Below are 21426 nucleotides of genomic sequence, written 5' to 3'. Positions count from 1 at the left end.
CGGCTGTTTCTACGATGCTAGGAAGACTACTCTGTTTTGGGGTAAAAACCTAATGTTGGTTGCATCGGGGAGAATCACGGGCACCCTAATTCTGGGTGTCCCAGCTCTGTCGTTTATAGTGGCCTCAGGTAAGCTGCTCATGTTTCAGTGGACAACACTGGGATGTGCAGGAATAAGCCCGTGGAAGGTTGAGTTTCCCGACTGGTTTCACACAGTCAGACCTGATTCTGCAGCACCTACCAGGTGTCATCAGCCCGAAGCCACGCCCAACCTAAGACATGTCACCCCTTCTTCGTCTCCATGCCCCCTTCCCTGCGTCCCTCAGCTAGTTTTCTGGGGCGCTGACTCCTCTGGGCGCTCTCCTAGACTCAGCACTCAGAGTTGAAGGAGAGACTTGACTTCTGCCCCGCTGGGATTTCCATTCCCGGGGAGACGGACAGGCGGCCAGGAGGCTGTTCTTAGCCCTGAGCTACAGCGGGCAGTGTGCCCAGGGCACGTGCCCAGGTGTCTGCCGTCACTGCTGCTCGGCTTTGCTCCCTCCTTGGAGACAGAGTCCCGAGCCCGGTTCCCGGTTCCCTCGAGAACAGGGGCCCAGCCACTGCTCTGCTCCACCCCTGGTCTGCATGGTATTTGCAGCTGAAATTCTGCCTGTGTCTTCTGCAGGCGCCCAGAGGGTCTAGGCTCTGCCAGAGGGAGAGCCCGCACCCTGCACCACCATGCCACACATTTCCCGAGAGATGCCCGTTATCGCAGCTCCTCTGCAGATTTCTCCCTCTGGCGAAGCCTGCATGAGAGGTGCGAAAGCCCAGGCTTCCAGGCCACAGACGAGTTCCCCCTGTCTTATTGGCTGTGTGGCCTTGGGCAGTCACTTCCCCTCTCTGAGCCCAGTTTATCCCATCTGTAAAATGGGTCCAACGAGGTAACGGATGGAAAACATGTAACCCAGCGCCTGGTTCACAGGAGACGTTGGCTGTTACATCCTCATGGTTTGAGCAGTGCTGTTGCCCTTGGCCAGCGTTGCTGGATCAGGCCTGAGTCCCTCTGTGCAGTGAATGGGGTCTCCAAAGCCCCCGGTCCAGCAGCATCTCTGTCCCCCCGGCACTGGGGCCGGTGGGGAGACTATGCCACAGTCGCAGCCCGCGAGGCTCTGTCACCATCTCTCGTGTCCTCTCCCCCACCATCCCTGCCACCCTCATCTCTCCCTGGACATCGCCGATGCCTCTCTGCCCGCCTGTCTCCACATTATCCTCTTCCGGTCCCCTGGGTCCTTGTGAAGCTTAGATCGTGTCTTGAGGCCCTTGCTGCTCTGAGAAGGGCACTGAGAGAGCAGGGCAGGCCTTCAGGGAAGGGCGGCCAGCGGCGGAGGGATGGACCGAGGCCCACTCTCCCCCTCGCTGTGACCTTCAGCTACTCATTGCCCTCGTTGACCTCTGACTCCTCCCTTGTGAACGAAGGACCAGATGGGGAGATTCCAGCCTGGCTGATGCTGCCTTCCAGCATTTTCCCGCACGCACCCTTCGTGGTGCGGACAGAGGCCACCAAACTCTGCAGGTTGATTGGACACGTGACCTCGGGTCAACACGTCTAAACCAAACTCCGCTACCTCCCTGTCCGCAACCTGCTCCTGGCCCCTCACCTCTGTGGACTGTGCCCCCTCTAGTCCCCCCTCTAGACCTGGCAGCCAAGCCCCTTTCATCTCAGAGCACCCTGCTCTGGGCCTCGTCGGGACCACACCCTCCCACAGGACAAGGGTCCCCCGGGATGAGGGATATCCTGCTGCCGAAGCATGCAAATCCCAGGGATGGGGGCTGCCCCGCTCCCTCCCACAGCCCGGGCTGCCCCCTCCCCCGGCTCTCCCGAGGGATGGATGGTGGGTGAGGCTGGGGTGGCTGTGGAGGGGATGAGCAGGCTGCAGTCCACACACGTGCATGAGGCCCCTTGCAGGGCAGCACAGAGCTGGGTGGGGGATGCTGAGTGTGGAGACCCCCGGCCCCCATCGGTGGCCCTGCCCCAGGCCCATGCGTGTCAGGACGAGGATGTGTTAGGACCAGGATCTCTGCACGCTATTCTCAGACTCACATCCTCCTTAGTCTCTTCACCGTCTGATCCACCAGCGGGCCCTGTGGTTCCTCCTCCAGGATCTGTCCCGAACCTGCACTCCTGTCCACTCCATCCCCACAGCGCCTCCATCACCTGGACGTCTGCACCAGCCACACTCGGGTCTCTTGGCTCCTTCCTGCCCCCTTAGGCCCACCCAGCACCACAGCGGGCTCTCAGGAAAGGGACTCATCACTGCCCAGCTTATAACCATCCCACGGCTTTCATCCCACCTGGAGGTCCATGCAGCCCCTTGCTGCACCCCACAGGCTTCCCAGAGAATGTCTCTCACCTCCTGGTCACTTCTCCCACAGCCCTGGTACTCACTCCAGCCATGCCTGCCTCCCCCACCCCTGTCGCCCACTCCCAGCCTTTGCCCCAGCATCTCTGTCCTGAAACCCTTCCCTGGACGTGAGCCGGAAGTCAGGTGAGTGTCACCCCCTCTGGACCCCTGACGACATTCTCTTAAGTAGCTCTTCCCATTAGATTCTGTTCCTCCAGCTTCTTTACTCTGTATTGCATTTACTATAATCTCTCAGGATTTCAATGCATTATTTGTGATGACACTACTTTAATGAAATTTCCATTTCCAAATGTTGGTATGACTTTTTCATAAATGGCTTGTCTCTCTTCCCCCATCAGGCAGCAGCAACCTTGCCTGTGTGCCTCACGATGTATCCCAGGGCCTAGAACAGTGCCTGGCACACAATAGGTTCACCCAGGAGTTGAAAGCAGAGAGATTGGACATTCTGTTTGGCTGGGCTGTGAGCGGCTCTGGGAGGGTAGGGGCAGGTCTGCCTTGGTTCTGGAACCAGTGCCCACCCTCCCCCTTCATTTGGCAGAGTCGGTAGTCAGAAAGGCCGGAGAGGCCTGGCAGATATATCAGGGGCATAAGGCTGCCTTTGGTTCTTGAATTCTGGAGCTTTAGGAAGAGTGGTGAGTGTTTAACCACCAGCACTCCAGGAAACAAAAAGCAAACCAACAAAACTCCTTCTAATTTGAAGCACTTTCCAACATCCACGATGTAGTTTCTTATCATGGCCAGTTTTAAGCTTCCAGTAGGAAGTCACTGAACATAACATGGGAGGAGATGTATTCGATTGACTCTGGCCAGCTGGTGCGAGCTGGTGTGAACTAGTGGAGCTGGTGTGAGCTGGTGGAGCTGGTGGACCTGGTGTGAACTAGTGTGAGCTGATATGAGTTGGTGTGAGCTGATGTGAGCTAGTGTGAGCTGATATGAGCTGGTGTGAGCTGATATGAGCTGGTAGAGCTAGTGTGTTGGTGGTCCTAGTGGAGCTGGTGTGAGCTGATGCAAGCTGGTATGAGTTGGTTTAGCTGGTGTGAGCTGATGTGAGTTTGCGTGAGCTGGTGTGAACTAATGTGAGCAGGTGCAAGCTGTTGTGAGCTGGTTCAGCTAGTGTGAGCTGATGTGAGCTGATGGGGCTGGTGTGAGCTGATGTGAGCTAGTGTGAGCTTGTGTGAGCTGGTGTGAGCTGATATGAGCTGATAGAACTGGTGGAGCTAGTGGTGTTGGTGGTCCTAGTGGAGTTGGTATGAGCTGATGTGAGTTGGTGTGAACTGATGTGAGCATATGTAAGCTGATGTGAGCTGGTGTGAGCTGGCCTGAGCTGATGTGAGCTGGTGTGAACTGGTGTGAACAGATGTAAGCTGATGTGAGCTGGTGTGAGCTGGCTGAGCTGATGTGAGCTGGTGTGAACTGGTGTGAGCAGATGTAAGCTGATGTGAGCTGGTGTGAGCTGGTCTGAGCTGATGTGAGCTGGTGTGAGTTGGTGGAGCTAGTTGTGCTGGTGGTCTTGGTGGAGCTGGTGTGAGCTGATATGAGCTAGTGTGAGTCTGTGTGAGCTGGTGTGAGCTGATATGAGCTGGTGGATCTGGTGGAGTTAGTGGTGTCGGTGGTCCTACTGGAGCTGGTATGAACTGGTAGAGCTGGTGTGAGCTGATGTGAACTTGTGTGAGCTGGTGTGAACTGATGTGAACAGATGCAAGCTGGTGTGAGCTGGTATGAGCAGATGTGAGCTGTTGGAGCTGGTTGTCCTGGTGGAGCTGGTGTGAGTTTGCCCCAGCACACCAAGGTTGAGGAAGGTTCTGGAACCCTCCAGCCTCCTAGGACTCTGCAGATCTATATGCACTGCTGGCTGGGGGGATGCTGCTGGCTTTTCCCAGGAACCTTGGCCCCTCTCCCCTTGGCGAGTAACCCTGGTGTCAGCAGTCTGTGAGGAGGAGGTGGTAGGGGCTGGACCTGGCCTTTGGCTCCTCTTCTGAACAATGGGGTAACAGCTGCCCCATCTTTAGAAAATCCTCTGCCAGCAGGAATGCCTCAGGCAGAATGGAATGGGGAGCTCTGTCTGTAGCTGGGGAGATCCTGGCTGAGAGCCATGTGACCCCAAGATGTCCCTTTGCCTCTCTTGGCTTCACCACCTTTGTCTGCCCAGTGTGGACACTGAGTCCTGCCTCCTGGCTGTGGAATCCGGATCTGCACAGCCCTCTGAACTAGGTGGGGAAACAAGGGCCCAGACGAGGCAGCAGCTTGCCCGAAGTCACCCTGCACGTCTCTCTAGCAACCTCTCCTCTTGGTGCCCGCCCCCCAGCAGGGCTGACTCCCAGCAGCTCCTTAGCCCACCCACACTGGGGGTGATGGCTTCTCCCGGTGTGGGAGGGTCTCAGTGGGAGAAGCAGGGCAGGGGACCCGCTTTGTCTTCCCTGAGGGTTGCACTCAAGACCTGGGAAGTGGCTCCCACCTGTCCCAGGAAGGTCACTAGCCAGGGCTCGCCACAGCCAGCACCAAAGTCAGGGCACAAGTGGCCTCAGACCACAACCCCTGTGCTCCCCGCCTCCTAGAGGGGCAGGTGCCATCCCCGGCACCCCTGGCAGGATGCTCGCTGGCCTGCATGTGGGGGGCGGGGCCCACAGGAAGGCAGAACCAACCCAGCCCCACCCCTGATCTGAGCCCCGTGGGCTGAGCCCCGGAGCCTGGGGCTGGGGGCAGGGGGCAGGGGGAGGTGCAGGTAGCCCTGTGCGGAGGAGTCAAGGCCTGCCTGGCGCCTTCCTGCTTTTTTCACCCACTCACATCCCAGAGTGCCAGGTTCTGCTAAACCAGCATCTCCTACAACCGGCCCTTGGCAGGTGCCCCAACCCCTGCCCGCGATGGCTATGGAGGACGGTCTGGAGCCCTCCAGGTCTGGCCGGCGGGGCCTTGGGCAGCACACATCGCTTCCCCATCGCAGCCCCGTGACAGTTGAGTAAGCTGCCCCAGAAGGCCCCCTCTCCCTTTCTGCTGCCCCGGTTTCATAATCTCGCCCTTCCCCTGGGAAAGGGAACCTGAGAAACTGGTCTGGGAGGGTTGAGCTTTCCCTTCCTTTGCATGACTCCCCATTGTCCTGGATAAATGGCTCCCTGCACCAGAAACCTGACCCCAGAGAGGCTCCAGGGGGGCGCTGCATGAGGAATCAGAACCGGCTGGGCTTCTGAGACTGGTCCACAGGCCCAGGCACTGAATTCCAGCAGGAGAGTCCCAGCCTGCCGAGGTCACGTGCTGGGGGCCTGGCGGGCCAGGCCGCATCTTCAGGCATGTTTGGTTTGGCCAGAAGAGGACTCTAAAATGAAGCTATTACGCTGTCAGCATGGAAGAATTTTGAGGTCTCTTACAGGCAGCCTGGCATTCTGACCTCTAGAGGGATGGGCCACCAGTCTGCCCCCTCAAGGGGCCTAGCTTCAGCCATTGTCCAGGACCCTCGGGCCCAGGGTATCTGTGCTCTGACCCCATCTGGTCCAACTTCTTCTAGTTACAGAGGGGAACAGAGGGGCAGAGGAGCAGTGGGCAGGTCAGGTCGTGAGGGTCAGGCTGCAGCCCAGGGCCCCGGGGGTAGCCCTGTCACTTTCCCCAGGGGACCAGGAGGGGAAAGCACTGTTTTCAGACACCCCAGCTCGTGACCCCTCAGCGGGAGTCACGGGGGATCTGTTCGGCTGCAGGCCCGGGAGGACGGCTGAGAGGCTGGTGCTGGGGGTCAGGGCCCAGTTTGTCTCAGCAGAGAGCCCCGGGTTGAGCCTGCTATTCCCAAGACATTGCTTCCCACGGCCAGCAAGCGTGTGCTGAGATGCAGTGGGGGCTGGTGGCCCGGAGCCCGAGGAGTGGGAAGGCTGGGTAGGCCTTTACTGCTGGGTTTTCTCCAGAGCAGGCCTCCCGGCACACACAGCCAAGCTGGGGGAGGCCGCTGGGGCTCGGGGACCGAGCACGTGCTGTCAGAGTGTTGAAGGTGCTAGTTTTTCTGGAGAGAAACCGGGGTGTCATGGAGATGGGAAGATCCTTCCCAATCTCTGTGTCTCCCTCCCCTCCGCCGTCTCTTTCCCCATCTGCCCACTCCTCCCGTGTCCAGCAGCTTCTCCCAGACAACCTCACACTTTGCACGGGGCTCAGCAGGACAGTCGGAATGCCCGGAACATCTGATGGGCAGACTGTCTAAGGCCGACCTGGTGGCCTTAGGCCCTTGGGCCTCGGCCCATGTTCCCGGATTCTACGAGCTGCAGGAACTTGCAAACATTTAGCTCAGGCCGGGGCTGGTGACCTCTCCAGCTGTGTGTGCCCGGCTCCGATGTGGTACCTCGCTCAGTCCTCCAGCAGATGCCATGGGAGGGGCACCTTCATTATCCGTGACATACGCACAGGGCAACCGAGGCTCAGACTTGCTAAGGAACCTGCCCAAGGTCATACCACAGTGAGTGGCGAAGCCAGGCTCGAACATGACCCCCACATGGCCTGCATTCTCTCCACTCTGCCCCCAAGATTCCCTGACTGTCTCAGAAATGTCCCACCATGCCAAATCAGGCCTGGCCCCAGTGACAGCGGGCATGCGGTGAATCTGGGGGAGTTTCAGAGCAGTGGGACAAGAGCAGCCTTCCCGGGGTGGCAGGCTTGGTCTCTGGAAGCTGGACCATCTAGATAGGGAGGTCCCCATGGCGGCAGGAGACAGGGATGTGGAGTCACTGCTGGGCCTGGCATGATGGGCCCCGCTTGCCGCCAGCAGGGCTCCTGACTAGCACCTGTGTCTGGTTCGTCCCGGGGGTCCAGAGGTGAGATCTGGCACAGTCTGAGCCTCCAGGGCAGTATCACAGCAACTGTGTCAGTGCAGGGGGGCACGAAGATGTACTTAGGGGCCTCTTAGGGAGGGAAGAGCAGACCCTTCTGTAAGTTGGGGCTCAGGCCCCTGGGGGTCTTGGAGGGACCGGATGCAGCTGTTTCTCATGCCTTTCACTGCATCAGAGCCAGACTCTAAATGCAGCTGAAGCCTAAGCTTGGGGGCTCGAACCCCCACGACAGGGCCCAGGCAAGACGCGGTCTCTCTCTGGGCCACAGAGATTTGAGCCTGCTGGGCTGGGCGTCGGTAACATCCCTGCATCACCAGCATTAGGACCTGGTGGGGATGAAACAGACCTGATGCTGACTCAAGTCAGGGTCGCTCCTGCCCCTGGCCTACCCCCCACTGCCACTCTTGAGTTCCTGCGAGGAGGGGTGGGCCAGAGTGTCCGAGTGGGGCCCAGGGGGGATGGCAGTGGGGTGGGGAGGTGGGGCAAGTCTAGGAACTGGAGCTGCCCATGGTTCAGGGGCCAGACTGCCTTCAATGGTGACCACTGAGGAAGACCCTGATGCTGGGAAAGATTGAAGGCAGGAGGAGAAGGGGATGACAGAAGATAAAATGGTTGGATGGCATCACCAACTCGATGGACATGAGTTTGAGCAACCTCTGGGAGTTGGTGATGGACAGGGAGACCTGGCATGCTGCAGTCCCTGGGTTCGCAAAGAGTTGGACGTGACTGAGCGACTGAACTGAACTGAACTGAACTGAACTGATCGAAGTGGGATGAGTACAGATGCTGGCAGGGAGGCGACATGGGGACAGAGGACGGCAGGAGGGAGGGACCTTCACAGAGGCCTGGGAGGCTGCAATGCAGATGACCGAGAGGGGCGGGGCCATGGAGGAAGCAGGACTTTAGTGGGACGTCTGTTGCACTGGTCCCAGCCATCCAGGGGGCTGGCTTGGGAAGCACTTCCACTGTTGGGAATCATTTTTGGGGTTAGTGGCCCATTTCCCAGACAAAGAGATTGAGGCAGAGGAAGGAGCATGAAGGGCAGACCTGCTCCCTGTCCTCCCCCCTACCCTCCCTGGATACGGGGTTGGCTCAGCAGACTCTGGCTCTATGCAAACCATCCATGCAGAAGTGAATGTGTGCGCAGACACAAGCCTACAACACACCCACTGAGAGGTCTGGGGATGATGGTGGAGTCACAGGCTTCCATGCTAAGGAAGTGCTCCCCAAGGCCCTCCGTCCGCTGCCCGGTGGAGACCTTCACAGGCTCCCTGGGGCCGGGTGTCCCGGCACCCCTGCATGCATGCTCTCATGGCCTTGGCAGCTGCAGTCAGCTAATTTAGCCGCCCCCCCCACCCCCCCAGCTTTCTCATCGAAAAGGAATTTGATGTGGGAAATGATAAGGAAACAGCAGCAGAGCATGGTTAAGACACTCACTTGGGGAAAACAAATCAGCCATATCCGATCCAGAAACCTCAGTGCGTGTCTTAGGACGAAGATATGCAAAAAGAAAACAATGAAAGACAGCGTAGGAGGCAGCCTAGAAATGCAGAAAGGCCGGTCCTGTGGGGGAGGAGGTGTGAAGAGCCTCTTCCTGACTGTGTGTCTGCCGAGAGGGCCCTTCACATACACTGGTCCCACTGAGGACCCAGGGAGCGGGGCATCCGTTCAGGAATGGGAAACTGAGGCAGAGGCCGTGGAGTGCTGGAATCAGGCCTTGAACTCCACCAGCGAGGGTGAGGGTCAGGAACACAGGCCCTGGAGCCCGTTCCTATCTGGGCTGGACTCCTGGCTTCACTGCGTCCTAACTGTGTGACCTTGGGCCAATTACTGAACCTCTCTGGTTTCTGTTTCCACGTCTACGAAATGGGGTGATCACGGTGCCTCCCTCAAGGTGGTTGTGGAGGGGGAGGCGTGAAGCCAGGCGGAGCTCTTGGGGCAGATGGGAAGCCCTCGGGGGTGGCCAGCCGTCAGTGTCCGTGGATGACCAGCATGCCGGGTGCACGGCTGGGCTGACGTGCAGCCACAGGTCTGGAGTGGGCGGTGGGGGTAGCTGGTTCCCAGGCCTGGGGGAGGGGCACGTGGAGACCTTTCACTGACTGCCTGCCGCAGGCCGCTTTGGGCCGGAGGAGGTGATGGGAGGGCACCTTGGCTCTGCATGGGCGAGGCACCCGTGAGACGTGGTGCTCACCCCCTCCTGGCCGCTCCCAGGCCATCACGTGTGAGCAGTGACATCCCAGGAAGCTGAGATCTGTCTCACCGTTGTCAGCAGGTGTCCCCCAGACAGGCCAGAAGAGGGGCCACAGCCCACCCTGTCCCAGAGAGGGGACAGGCTCCGCAGGCCGACAGCCCCCAGGGCTGTTCCCAGAGACGCGGTCCGTGCCCAGTCCCACAGTCTGCAAGTCCGTCCATCACAGGCATCTGTGTCGAGGAATCTGGGCAGGGCTGCCTCCCTCCCTGCACATCTGGACGCTCAGGTTGTGGGCCGGCGCCCTTGCCACCGTGCACAGGGCTGACCAGTGGGCCCAGCCACAGCCTGCAGATGCCAGCACCAAGGAGGCTGGAAGTTCAGGCCGGGTGCACCTGTCTCCCTGGGGCAATGGCTGGGGCCCAGGACACTTACCCAAGTGCTCAGGTGTGGCTTCTCAGTAAACAGCGCCCACTCGGGTCTCCTGTATGTAACCCAGGCCTGGGCACTTCTCTTCCTCCAGAGGGATTCATCTGAAAGCAGCTGCGGGGCCTCTCTAGGCCCGGGCTCCACTGAAATGCTCATGTGTGTGACCCACGAATGTTTCAGCACCTACTGAGTGCCAGGCCTGTGCTGTGTGCACGAGAGACAGCGGGAGTCATGCCCCATGGCCACCCCAAGGGGATCACACTGTGTGCTGGGGGTGATGATGACAATATGGCATGAGGAGAAACCACACAGGGTACCTGAACTGGGCTGAGAGCCTCAGGAGGGCTTCTTGGAGGAGGGGAATGCCTGGGCAAGGCCAGAAAGAAGGGGGTGCTACAGCAGCTCGTGCCCAGGGCCTCAGGAGAATGAGAAGACAGCAAATGCCACTGGGAGGAAGCTTGCGATTTATTCAATACCTGCACTGCCAGATTCTGCTGGGGACCCTGAGCTGGGTCTTGCTGGCCCCAGCAGATGGATGGCTGCTGGTTCTTTCAGAGGAAGAAGCTCAGGGACATCTCCTCTAATGGTCTCAGCATCCCCATGAGACTGGTGTTATCAGCCCTATTCTACAGATTAGAAAACTGAGGCTCCGACAGGTGGAGGATCTGCCCACCATTGTCTGACTCCCTGGGCTCTTTCACGGCATGTTTTCCTCTCCTCACCTGGAGTGCAGCACAGGTTTCCCCGCAGCCTAGAGTCTGGGGTGCGGGGAGAGGCTCCTGTGGTGGGCGTGGGGTGTCAGAAGGACTTCGCTGAGCCCAAGAACTGCTCGGGGCATTTAGCCAAAACCCCAGCCTCCTCCCCAGAGAGACACTCAACATGTCATATGCACCTTTGAGGCCACTGCCAGGACCCCAAGGTTGAGCCGCTGTGGCCTGAGCAGATGATGGTGGCTGGTGGATAAGACCTACCACCCCCTCCCCGCCAGCCGTCATGGCCCCTTCACCACCCATGCTCTGCCCTGCCACTGCTCACCCCAGGTGGGACCCCATTGGCAAAGTGTAGCAGGGGCACCAGAGGCCACTGCCAGACCCTGCCCCCCCGCCCCCCACCATCAGCGACAGCACAGTGATGGAGAGCCAGGGCGGGCGGCTGGCGGCGGTAGTGAAACAGGTGGTTCCAGTCCACTCGCGGCATGAGCAAGGGCACAGCCATGGGCCTGGGGTCAGGACGGAGCTCAGGTCCTTTCCAGCCTCCCCGCTGGGAGCCATAGTTCTCATCTGGGATGTGGGGCAGTGCCCACCTCACAGGGCCCTGTGGGATTCAAGGAGAGGCGGGCCTCTCGGGGGCAGGGGGATACTGGCTGGGGCAGCCGGGGTCGCCCACACTCTCGGCTTGCGAGGGCACCTCCTTCCACACGCGGCGCTGGCAGTGCTCCACCGTGTTGCACATCTGGGCTGCCTCCCGGCTCTGGCACCAGAAGCTCGGGCCCAGGACGCACTGGTCGGTGCCCAGCAGCACGTCTCTGGGGTCGCGGCAGGCGCGCAACTTCGTGCAGAGGGTGGTGGGGTCCATCATGTCCCTGAGGGTCTCCATGAGAACGGGCTGGTACTCGCTCACGAAGTGGCCGCACTGCACCATGAAGGGCAACGGCAGGATGCCGCAGGCGAGCTTGAAGGCCCGCAGGACGCGGCGCTCGGTGCTCTTCTGCTCCAGGTTGTGGATGGACAGACCGAACAGCCGCTGGCACCCCCTGCAGAGGCTGTCCTGGTCCAGGAGGCCAGGCAGCGTGTTTGTGGGGCCCTCGTGGACCGCCCGGGCCCGCCTCCATCCTCTGCACAGTCGGACAACTGTGCACATCTTTTCCGGGGTGATTCTGCTCAGGACGTCCACCAGCGTGGGGGTGTAGGTGTCCACCAGCTTGATGCACTCCCGGCCCACGGGAGGGGGCAGCGTGGAACACACACGCTCCAGGGCCTGGCTGATGAGGGTCTTGCTGCTGCTGCTTTCCAGCCAGTGGTCCAGCCTCTGCACCACCTGCAGGCACACGTCACAGGCCACGGGACCCTGCATCTGCACCTCGCTCTTCTTCCACGGAGACGCCAGCTCTAGGGCGGGGACCCCGTCCACGGCAGCCACGTGAGCTGAGTGGGCAGGTCCCTGCCGTTCCTCACAGAAGCCTTCGTTTTCGCAGATCTCGCTGGGCGGCATGAACCTCAGTGTTTGCTCAGCAGGAGCAAAAAACTGGTGGATGTAGTTCTTGCAAAGGAAAGCCAGGCCCGGCCCCAGGGACTCACACTGCTCCCGTGTGGTCACCTGCGCCAGGCTGGACAGGTCGGGCCCAAGGGCACCCTGGAGCCGGGTGACCAGCCGGACACAGTCCTGGCACACGGTGCCCGCGGGAATCCGCTGACGGTGGGAGCCGAGGAGGCCATTGGCCACGAACGGGGCCACCATGTCGTATATGTCCTCCTCGGAGAGTGGCCCCGGGGTGGCCGGGCGCCTCTGCAGCGGCTGGCAGAGGGTGAGAGCCGTGCACACCTGTCGTGGGGCACTGCCCAGGTCCCCGCCGAGCATGCTCAGGATGGCGGAGCCGTGGGCATCCACCATCCCCTTGCATTTCACCGAAGACTCCTGGCTGGGAAGCCACTCACAGGTCTTCATCACCACAGCCAGGACGTCGGTCTCGGCGGCCTCGGGGTTCAGCCCATTGCTGGCAGTGGCTGCTACGTCCAGGCACAGGTCACAGGGCAGGGACCTGGCAGTGGGCTGGCTCCAGACCGTGATGCGGCAGTGCCCAACCGCCCCACATCGCGTCGCTGCCTGCAGGTCCCGACACCACACCGCCGGGCCCTTGGTGCACTCCTTGGGGCCAGAGATGGAGCTGGCCAGGGCAGCGCCCAGCACGCCCGGCAGAAGCAGCAGCACGCAGAGCATGCCTTGTCACGGGGCCAGCTCCACTGCGCGCGCGGCCGCCCCGCAGCTGCTATAAAGCCCCGGGGTCCGCCTGGTGGGCTGCCCCGCCCTGCAGGCTCCTCCTCAGCCTGACTCATCGCCCTGGTGTTCCCTGGTTCCCTGCAGGGCGTGCAGGTCACTTCTTCCTGGAGAACCATCCTTCCCTCTCCCCACCCCCCAGCTGGATAGACTCTCGCTCAGCTTTCAAAACCCAGCTCAGTCTTCAATAAAGCACAACTCACCTCTTTCCTAGAAGCCTGTCTGCCCCCTTCCCCACAGTGCATCCTTCCATTCTCATGTCTTCTGCTGGCTAGGTCCCCTCCTAGAAAGAGAACCTTTGATGTCTGTTCATGTTAGTTGCTCAGTTGCGTCCAACTCTTTGCGACCCCATAGACCATATCCTCTTCTCCAAGGAATTTTGCCGGCAAGAATACTGGAGTGGGTAACCATTCCCTTCTCCAGGGCATCTTCCCAACCCAGGGATCGAACCCAGGTCTCCCGCAAGGCAGGAAGGTTCTTTAGTGTCTGAGCCACCAGGGAAGCCCAGGATGAGAGACTCTTGGGGGGATTTTTGTCCCCCTGTGGGCGGCACAGGCATTCTGTCCTTTTAATGCCAGAAGGTGCAGTGAATTTAATGACTGACCACCTACGGATGCCCTGTTTCCTACATCTGCCCTTGAAATGGCTCGCCTGGCTGGCTCTGCTCCTGGCCCGGGCCCACAGTGCCATGTAAGGGCCCCTCATGTCTTCATCTGTGATGTGAGTGCCCATCGGCCTCCTGAGACAGCCACCAGGGAACAGGTCTGGAAACTTGGCCGAGTGTGGGCTGGCCCACCCTAGATATGAAAGTGTTGGTTGAAAGTACCCATACACAGAAGGAATTTGTTTCATTTCTATGTCACTCGTTATCTTCTTATTTTTCTGGCTTAGTTTTTAAATGAGTTATCAGTCAAGTGGATCAGATGTCGGACACACCTAGGCGTCCCGAGCTGGATCCGGTTCATTAAAAGGAAGATTCCACAGCCAGCCTCGCCTTTGGCCTGCTTTCCACTTGGCTCATGGCTCCCACCTTTCTGCTTGGCTCACCACCCTGGGGTCCTCCCATGCAGGCGTGGGCGGGTCGAGGGCCCGAGGGCAGGGGGCTCCCTTGGGGTCGCCTGCACCCCTTGGAGGGTGTAAGCCCCCGGCATGGTGCTGTCTCTCAGATTCAGAGGGGCAGTCCGCACCTCCGGCTATGTGGGTCAGGCCTGGGGGCCCGAGACTGCAGCCGCCTCGTGGAGGAATGTCGCTGGGGTGGCTCCATCCACCTCCTCTGGGTCCGGGGTTGGGCAGAGTATGCGGAAAACAGCACTTGCTGAGCTCTTCACACTGGCCCTAGGACTGTGGGCGCCCTGAACCAGAGGAGGGACAGCCTTTGGGTTGAAGTGAGCCTGGGCGCTCAGCTGCCCGGCTCCCGGGTCTCACTTGCAAAGCGGAGGCTGGAGACGTGGGCACCCCATCCCGAGCTGCCTGGGGCAGGCAGGGGTTGGCTCACTTTCACACCCTTTCCACGTGCCTGCTCCTCACTGAGCGCATCACCTGAGATTTCTGAGCACCACTCGCATCCCACGCGGACTGTGGGCACCAGGCCGGCAAGCAGGAGGCCCTGCCCACCGCCCTGCGCCAGGGCCCCGGCCGGGCAGCCCCAGACCTCTGCTCGGCCTTCATGACTGCTGCCACGGTCTCCTTCCCCAGGCACCGCCCTGCCCAGAGGCCCAGAAATCTCTCCCCGCTGAGGAAACACGAAATTGGTTTTTATTTTATAAAAAAATACGTCAGTCACTCAATCAGTTCAGCTGCTCAGTCGTGTCCGACTCTTTGCGACCCCATGAATGGCAGCACGCCAGGCTTCCCTGTCCATCACCACTCCCAGAGCTTGCTCAAACTCATGTCCGTCGAGTCGGTGATGCCATAAGAGACTTTTCTCTTGGACTTTCTAATATTTTTTAAATAATTTATTTCGTTATTTTACCAAGCCGCATGACTTGTGAGATCTTTAATTCTCCGACCAGGGATTGAACCCAGGCCCATGGTGGTGAGAACATAGAGTCCTAACCACTGGACTGCCAGGGAATTCCCTGTTACTTTTAGAATTTTTATTAAAATATTTCATGTATAAAGGAAAGGGCACAGATTATAAGTGTTCAGCTCAGGGAAGATCCACAGACTGAGCGAGCGCCTGGACCCAGACAATGTTCATGATTCTGGGCAGCCCCAATGCACCTTCCGGCCACCACTGCCCTGCCCACTGCCGGGAACCCCGATTGTTTCATCTCTGGCTTCTTTGGCGCGGTATTGGGCCTGCGAGCTCCGTCTGGTCTGCCAGGTGGGTCCTCATTTCTCTGCAGAATCCGTCGGGTGAATTCACATTTTACTAATCTCTTCTATCCTCGTGGGCATTTGAATCAAGTCCAGTTAGTTTGGGGCCGATGTGGACACTTCGGTGCCCATCTAGGGATGCGTGTGTACCCCCATCTCTGCTGGGTTTTCTCTAGGAGCAGAATTGCAGGGGTCAGAGAGTAAACGTCCAGTAAATGCCGACAGACGGTTTTCCACGGTGGTCGTGTCCACTGCCCTCAACAGGGCTCAAAGAGTTCTGGTTGCGCCACGTCTGTTTTTTTTCTGGGTGGAGGTTATGTTTTATTTTGATACGATTTCAAACTTAGAGGACCACTGCAGAAATAGAGCAAGGAACTTCTGTCCAGTGGTCACTCGGGCACCTTGGCCCGATTTGCTTCGTGGGTCCCCTCCCCGCTTCCCTCTCGTCTACCCACGCATCCACCTGCATTTGTATTTACAGACACTTGTGTCCTAACCTTTTTAGAGCATAGTGATGTCATGTCCCTTTATGCCAGCTGCCCCAGTGTGTTTCTGGAGGATGAGGACGTCCTCCCAGATAATCACAGTGCATTTGTCAACATCCAGGGCTGTGATGTTGATATAATCCTACTGTTTAACCCGAAGCCCTTGTTGGGACTGTGTAGCAGCCCCAGGGCTGCCCTCTGACCGTGTTTCACTTCCTGGTCCCAGCTCCAGGGTCAGGGGCTATGTGCGCTCATCACGGCCCCTCCGTCACCTTTCGTGTGTTTTTCTTGACCCTGGAGTCCCGGCGGTTTACTTGTAGGATGCTCTCCCCTTGGGTCTGCCCCGGTTCCCTCACAGTCAGACATTGCAGGACCCCTCTGTGCCCCAGGTGAGGAGGGTGGATGTGGGCCCACCTGGTACTTCGGGTCTGGGGTCACTTGCTGGAGACCTGCTGCTTCCTCCTCTGTGAAGTTACTGTTTCCTTTTTTGTAATTAATAATATTTAGAAAGGTCCTTTGAAAGTATCTAAATATTCTGTTCTCATCAAACATTTACCCATTGTTAGCATAGCTGGTCCTTTGCTAACCCCATCTTCCCTCAGTATTTTTAAGTTGGTATTCTTCTACAAAAAAGAGCTTTTCCTTCTCTTCCCTCTTCCTCCCTCTTTTCCTTCCTTCCTTCCCTCCTTCCTATGTAGACTTGTGAATGCTTATTTTATTTAACAGATTGTAGTCCATGCCTTTTTTGCATTTCTTTTTCTTGGAGATGGTCTTGCTCCCTGTCTCCTGTACAATGTCACGAACCTCCGTCCGTAGATCATCAGGCACTGTCTTATCAGATCTAGTACCTTAAATCTATTTCTCACTTCCACTGTATAACTGTAAGGGATTTGATTTAGGTCATACCTGAATGGTCTAGTGGTTTTCCCCACTTTCTTCAATTTAATTCTGAATTTGGCAATAAGGAGTTCATGATCTGAGCCACAGTCAGCTCCCGGTCTTGTTTTTGCTGACTATATAGAGCTTCTTCATCTTTGGCTGCAAAGAATATAATCACTCTGATTTCGGTGTTGGTCATCTGGTGATGTCCATGCGTAGAGTCTTCTCTTGTGTTGTTGGAAGAGGGTGTTTGCTATTGTTTGTTGTTGGAAGAGGGTGCTACAGTCCATGGGGTCACAAAGAGTCGGACATGACTGAGCAACTAAATTGAACTGAACTGAGTCCATGCCTACAATTGCTCTGATGCCTAAATGGCTCCAAATCAGCTCAGTGGGGCCTTTTGAGCTGGCCTGTGTGTCTCTTAGTGTCCACCGTTCTTAGAGCACTTCTCTGCTTTTAAATGAAGACTTGCTCCAGGCTTATCTTGTGCCTTCCTTGAATGAACCCTGGAACCAGCCTGGTTGATGGAAGGTAGTGTTTAGGAACCAAGATCCAGGCATAGATGTGCTCGTTGAAACTGTGGTGTCGTTACGGCCACCTTGGTGAACAGAGTAGTGAACACCTTACCTCTTACGGATGCGGGTGATGGAGGAAGGATGTGTTTACATAGAAATGGAGACAGACATTTGTAGGTATGAAGACAGGCAGGCACATACATATAGACACATGTGTACTTGCAAGTATCATCCATTCACCGTATGTCTTCATCAGACAATGAGTTCACTTTGATCCTTAGGCAACAACATCTTGGACAACATTCTAGTTTTCTTCTTTTCTGTACTCTTAACTCCCCTGCTCAATAGTGAGGAGTGTGGGTCCCATTATCCTTAATATACTTACTCATTTGCTGAACTCTAAAATATAAAAACAGTTGTTTCAGAATGCCTAATCCTGGGACTTCCCTGGTTGTACAGTGGCTAAGACTCCATGCTTCCAATGCAGGGGGCCTGGATTCACTGGTCAGAGAACTAGATCTCATATGTTGCAACTACAAGTTCACATGCTGCAACTAAAGATGCCGCGTGCCACAACTAAGACCTGGTGCAGCCAAATAAATATATATTTAAAAAAAAAAGAAAGATAAAAAAGAACACCTAACTCCTACCACTGTGAAAAGCAAAATTTACCAAGTAGACTTCTGCATTTGCACACATTTATCTTTACCCTTTTGACATAAAATTTACATATAGTAAAATGTACACGCTGTAACTGTGCAATTTGGTGTATCCTGGCAAACACACACACGTGTGTAAACCACACCCATCACCCCTCAACCAGAGCAATCGCTTTTCTGACTTTCTTCACCTTTGATCAGTTTCACTTCTTCCTGAATCTGCATCAGTGGGGTGGGCATGTGTGTCCGCTGCTTTCACCCTCTGACAAGACCCCGCCCTGTGGTCCCTGGGCCTCTCTGCCTGGCAGTGTCCCCTGCACCAGCCGCCAGAGTGTCCTCATCGCCAAGGGCTGGCATCGGGCACTTCCAGTTTGGGTTTATTCAAGTATCGCTGCTTTGTACATTCTTGGGTTCATTGTGCGGTGGGCAGAGTGGGCATTTCTGTTGGGTAGGTGTCTGGGGGAGGACTGCAGGGGCCCAGGGTCGGTGTGTGCTAAGCAGATGCACCAGGCTCTGATGTGGTGGCCCCGGGCCTGTCCCCCCAGCGGCGTTGCTCCACACGGCTCTGATGTCACCCTACAGAAAGTGCTGGAAATGATTCGACCAGCATTCCTCCACTACCCACCATCCAACGAAAGGCAGCACTTGCTGTATATTTTATAAATTCCATCTGTTTAAAAAATTTCCCTGGAAGGTATTTACTTTTTCTTCCTAAGTAGAGATAAGCCTGGTCCCAATGGGATCGGGGGGTGAGAGGGGGGCATTTTGTGGGTGAGGCCCCATACGTTGAGCCAGGGTCAGGGAGGGGACCCACAGGAGGTGGGCAGGAAGCTTGCAGATGGCCTGCTTCCCAGAGGACCAGCAAGGAGAGTGAGGGAATCGGGAGCAGGGCCCACTTGTCAACGCTTTGCCTGGCCTCCTGGCCTCCATTTCACCCTCAGTCCTAAAGGCCACCATGCATGTGGGCAGGGGGCAGCTGTCCCCATGTACACGGTGACATGTGCACGCTCTTCTGCCCACATGGGGGGACACAGGCTCCAGCCCCGGGGGGGTCCCCAGCCCGTGTTCTGCAATCTCTGAGCACAGAGACGCCGGCTTCTCCGACCTCGGAGCCCTTTCATCTATCCTGCCTGTTGCTGATGCCCCCTGCCACCCTGACCCAGGGCCACCTCTCTTTCTGCCTTTCCTGCCTCTTCTGGGTGACACTCCCATGCTGCTGGGCCATACTGAGGGTGCTTCCTGCCTGTTTTGCAGCCCCTGCTGTGGGCTGGAGGCTCAGCAGAGAAGGAGATGGATGAGGAGTGGCTATTCGGGTCCTAGGGATAGACCACGGACGAGTGAACACTCATGACCCTTCTCGTGCCAGGTGGAAACGACTTCTATGCAGTAAAGAAAAGCAGACGAGGTTCAGTGGAGGTGGCTGTGTGCTTTCGCAGAGGGTGGCCTGGGGGGCCCCTCTGGGGAGGGGGCCTGAGCACAGCAGGGGCTGCGGTCGGCACCCAGCGGCGGCGCCCAGGAAGGAGGCGCAGCAGAGGTGGAGGCCAGAGCTGTGTGCGTGCTGCCACTGGTGCAGCGGGTTCAGTTCAGTTCAGTTCAGTCGCTCAGTCGTGTCCGACTCTTTGCGACCCCATGAACCGTAGCACGACAGGTCTCCCTGTCCATCACCAACTCCCAGAGCCCACCCAAACCCATGTCCGTTGAATCGGTGATGCCATCCAACCATCTCATCCTCTGCCATCCCCTTCTCCTCCCACCTTCAATCATTCCCAGCATCAGGGTCTTTTCAAATGAGTCAGCTCTTCGCATGAGGTGGCCAAAGTATTGGAGTCTCAGCTTCAACATCAGTCCTTCCAATGAACACCCAGGACTGCTCTCCTTTACGATGGACTGGTTGGATCTCCTCGCAGTCCAAGGGACTCTCAAGAGTCTTCTCCAACACCACAGTTCAAAAGCATCAATTCTTCTGTGCTCAGCTTTCTTTATAGTCCAACTCACATCCATACATGATTACTGGAAAAACCATAGCTTTGACAAGACAGACCTTTGTTGACAAAGTAATGTCTCTGCTTTTTAACATGCTGTCTAGGTTGGTCATGACGTTCCTTCCAAGGAGTAACCGTCTTTTAATTTCATGGCTGCAATCACCATCTGCAGTGATTTTGAAGCCCCCCCAAATAAAGTAAGCCACTGTTTCTACTGTTTCCCCATCTATTTTCGATGAAGTGATGGGACTGGAAGACATAATCTTAGTTTTCTGAATTTTGAGGTTTAAGCCAACTTTTTCACTCTCCTCTTTCACTTTCATCAAGAGGCTCTTTAGTTCTTCACTTTCTGCCATAAGGATGGTGTTATCTGCATATCTGGGGTTATTGATATTTCTCCTGGCAATCTTGATTCCAGCTTGTGCTTCATCCAGCCCAGTGTTTCTCATGATGTACTCTGCATATAAGTTAAATAAGCAGGGTGACAATATACAGCCTTGACGTACTCCTTTTCCTATTTGGAACCAGTCTGTTGTTCCAGGTCCAGTTCTAACTGTTGCTTCCTGACCTGCATACAGATTTCTCAAGAGGTAGATCAGGTGGTCTGGTATTCCCATCTCTTTCAGAATTTTCCAGTTTATTGTGATCCACACAGTCAAAGGCTTTGGCATAGTCAATAAAGCAGAAATAAATGTTTTTTCTGGAACTCTCTTGCTTTTTTGATGATCCAGCAGATGTTGGCAATTTGATCTCTGGTTCCTCTGCCTTTTCTAAAACCAGCTTGAATGTCTGGAAGTTCATGGTTCACTATTGCTGAAGCCTGGCTTGGAGAATTTTGAGCATTTCTTTACTAGCAGTGGGTTCATGCTGCCATTGGTGCAGGGCCAGGAGGCCAGGGGGTGTAGGTGTGGGAGCCTCCTGAGTCAGCCAGCCCCTTCCCAAGAGTCACTGTTGCTTCTGAGATGGTGGAGGTCGGATTTACCTGAGTTGGTCTTTGTGGGCCTCCTGGTAGGGGGTGTGGGCGGGCAGCCCAAGGCGGGGGTCAGGACCTCCCCCAGGAGAGCACCCAAGCTCACCAGAGAGCCCCGGGGAAGCAGACAGAGCCTGACCCCACAGCCAGGCCCTGGGGTGGCCTGGCAGAGCCAGGTGGTGAGTGGGGGCAGCCAGAGCCAGGTGAGGGCTGCCGGGGAGCTGGGTGAGAGGCCAGGACTGGTACCTGAGCCAACAGATGTGGGTGCGTGGGTGAGCCGGGCAGAGTTACAAGCAGGACTAGGGCCGTGGAATTCCTGAGCGGGGCTGGGATGGGGCGGCTGGGGGTGATGTATGCCAGGAGGCCTGCTGAGCATCTTCAGCGCCCTGGAGAAGAGCTGAACTGGCAAGTCTGGCTGGCCCAGCTCAGCGCCATCTAACACTCTTCCTAGGGACCGGCCAGCTCGCCTGCCCCGCGCCTCGAGTTGAGGCACATGCACTCCTACAGAGGGGCACCTCCAGGAACTTCGGGGCTGTCCGGCTATCCTCACTTCACAGATGTTCGATGTGGGCAGGGCAGGGGCGGGGCCCGGCACCCCAGCTCCAATGTAGGCGGGGCGAGGGGTGGGGCCTGGCACCTCCGACTCCCACGTGGGCGTGGCGAGAGGCGGGGCTTGACACCTCTGGATCCAATGTGGGCGGGGCCCGGGATCTCCGGCTACAATGTGGGCGGGGAGAGGGCGGGGCTTGGCATCTCCGGCTCCAATGTGGGCGGGACGGGGGTGGGGCACGACATCTCCGGCTCCC

General features: G+C 57.3%; 2 protein-coding genes across 2 annotated transcripts in view; one reads left to right on the top strand and one right to left on the bottom strand.

Moving 5' to 3' along the window:
- Positions 1-21426, top strand: part of SORCS2 (sortilin related VPS10 domain containing receptor 2) — a 491606-nt gene that overhangs the window by 207858 nt on the left and 262322 nt on the right. The gene's annotated exons all lie outside the window — the stretch shown is intronic.
- PSAPL1 (prosaposin like 1) lies at positions 10265-12799 on the bottom strand. Its single transcript, XM_043906094.1, has one exon. It carries the CDS (start codon positions 12752-12754, stop codon positions 11141-11143), a length of 1614 nt encoding a protein of 537 aa, XP_043762029.1. The 5' UTR covers positions 12755-12799; the 3' UTR covers positions 10265-11140.

The sequence above is a fragment of the Cervus elaphus genome, chromosome 6 (assembly GCF_910594005.1).
Source record: "Cervus elaphus chromosome 6, mCerEla1.1, whole genome shotgun sequence".
NCBI lineage: Eukaryota > Metazoa > Chordata > Mammalia > Artiodactyla > Cervidae > Cervus > Cervus elaphus.
Note: the sequence above shows the minus strand (reverse complement) of the source record. Positions and strands in the feature narration are given on the sequence as shown.

Bases quoted from the DNA above. Each gene is read 5' to 3' on its own strand.
- PSAPL1 (XM_043906094.1), bottom strand. From the start codon at position 12,754: ATGCTCTGCGTGCTGCTGCTTCTGCCGGGCGTGCTGGGCGCTGCCCTG.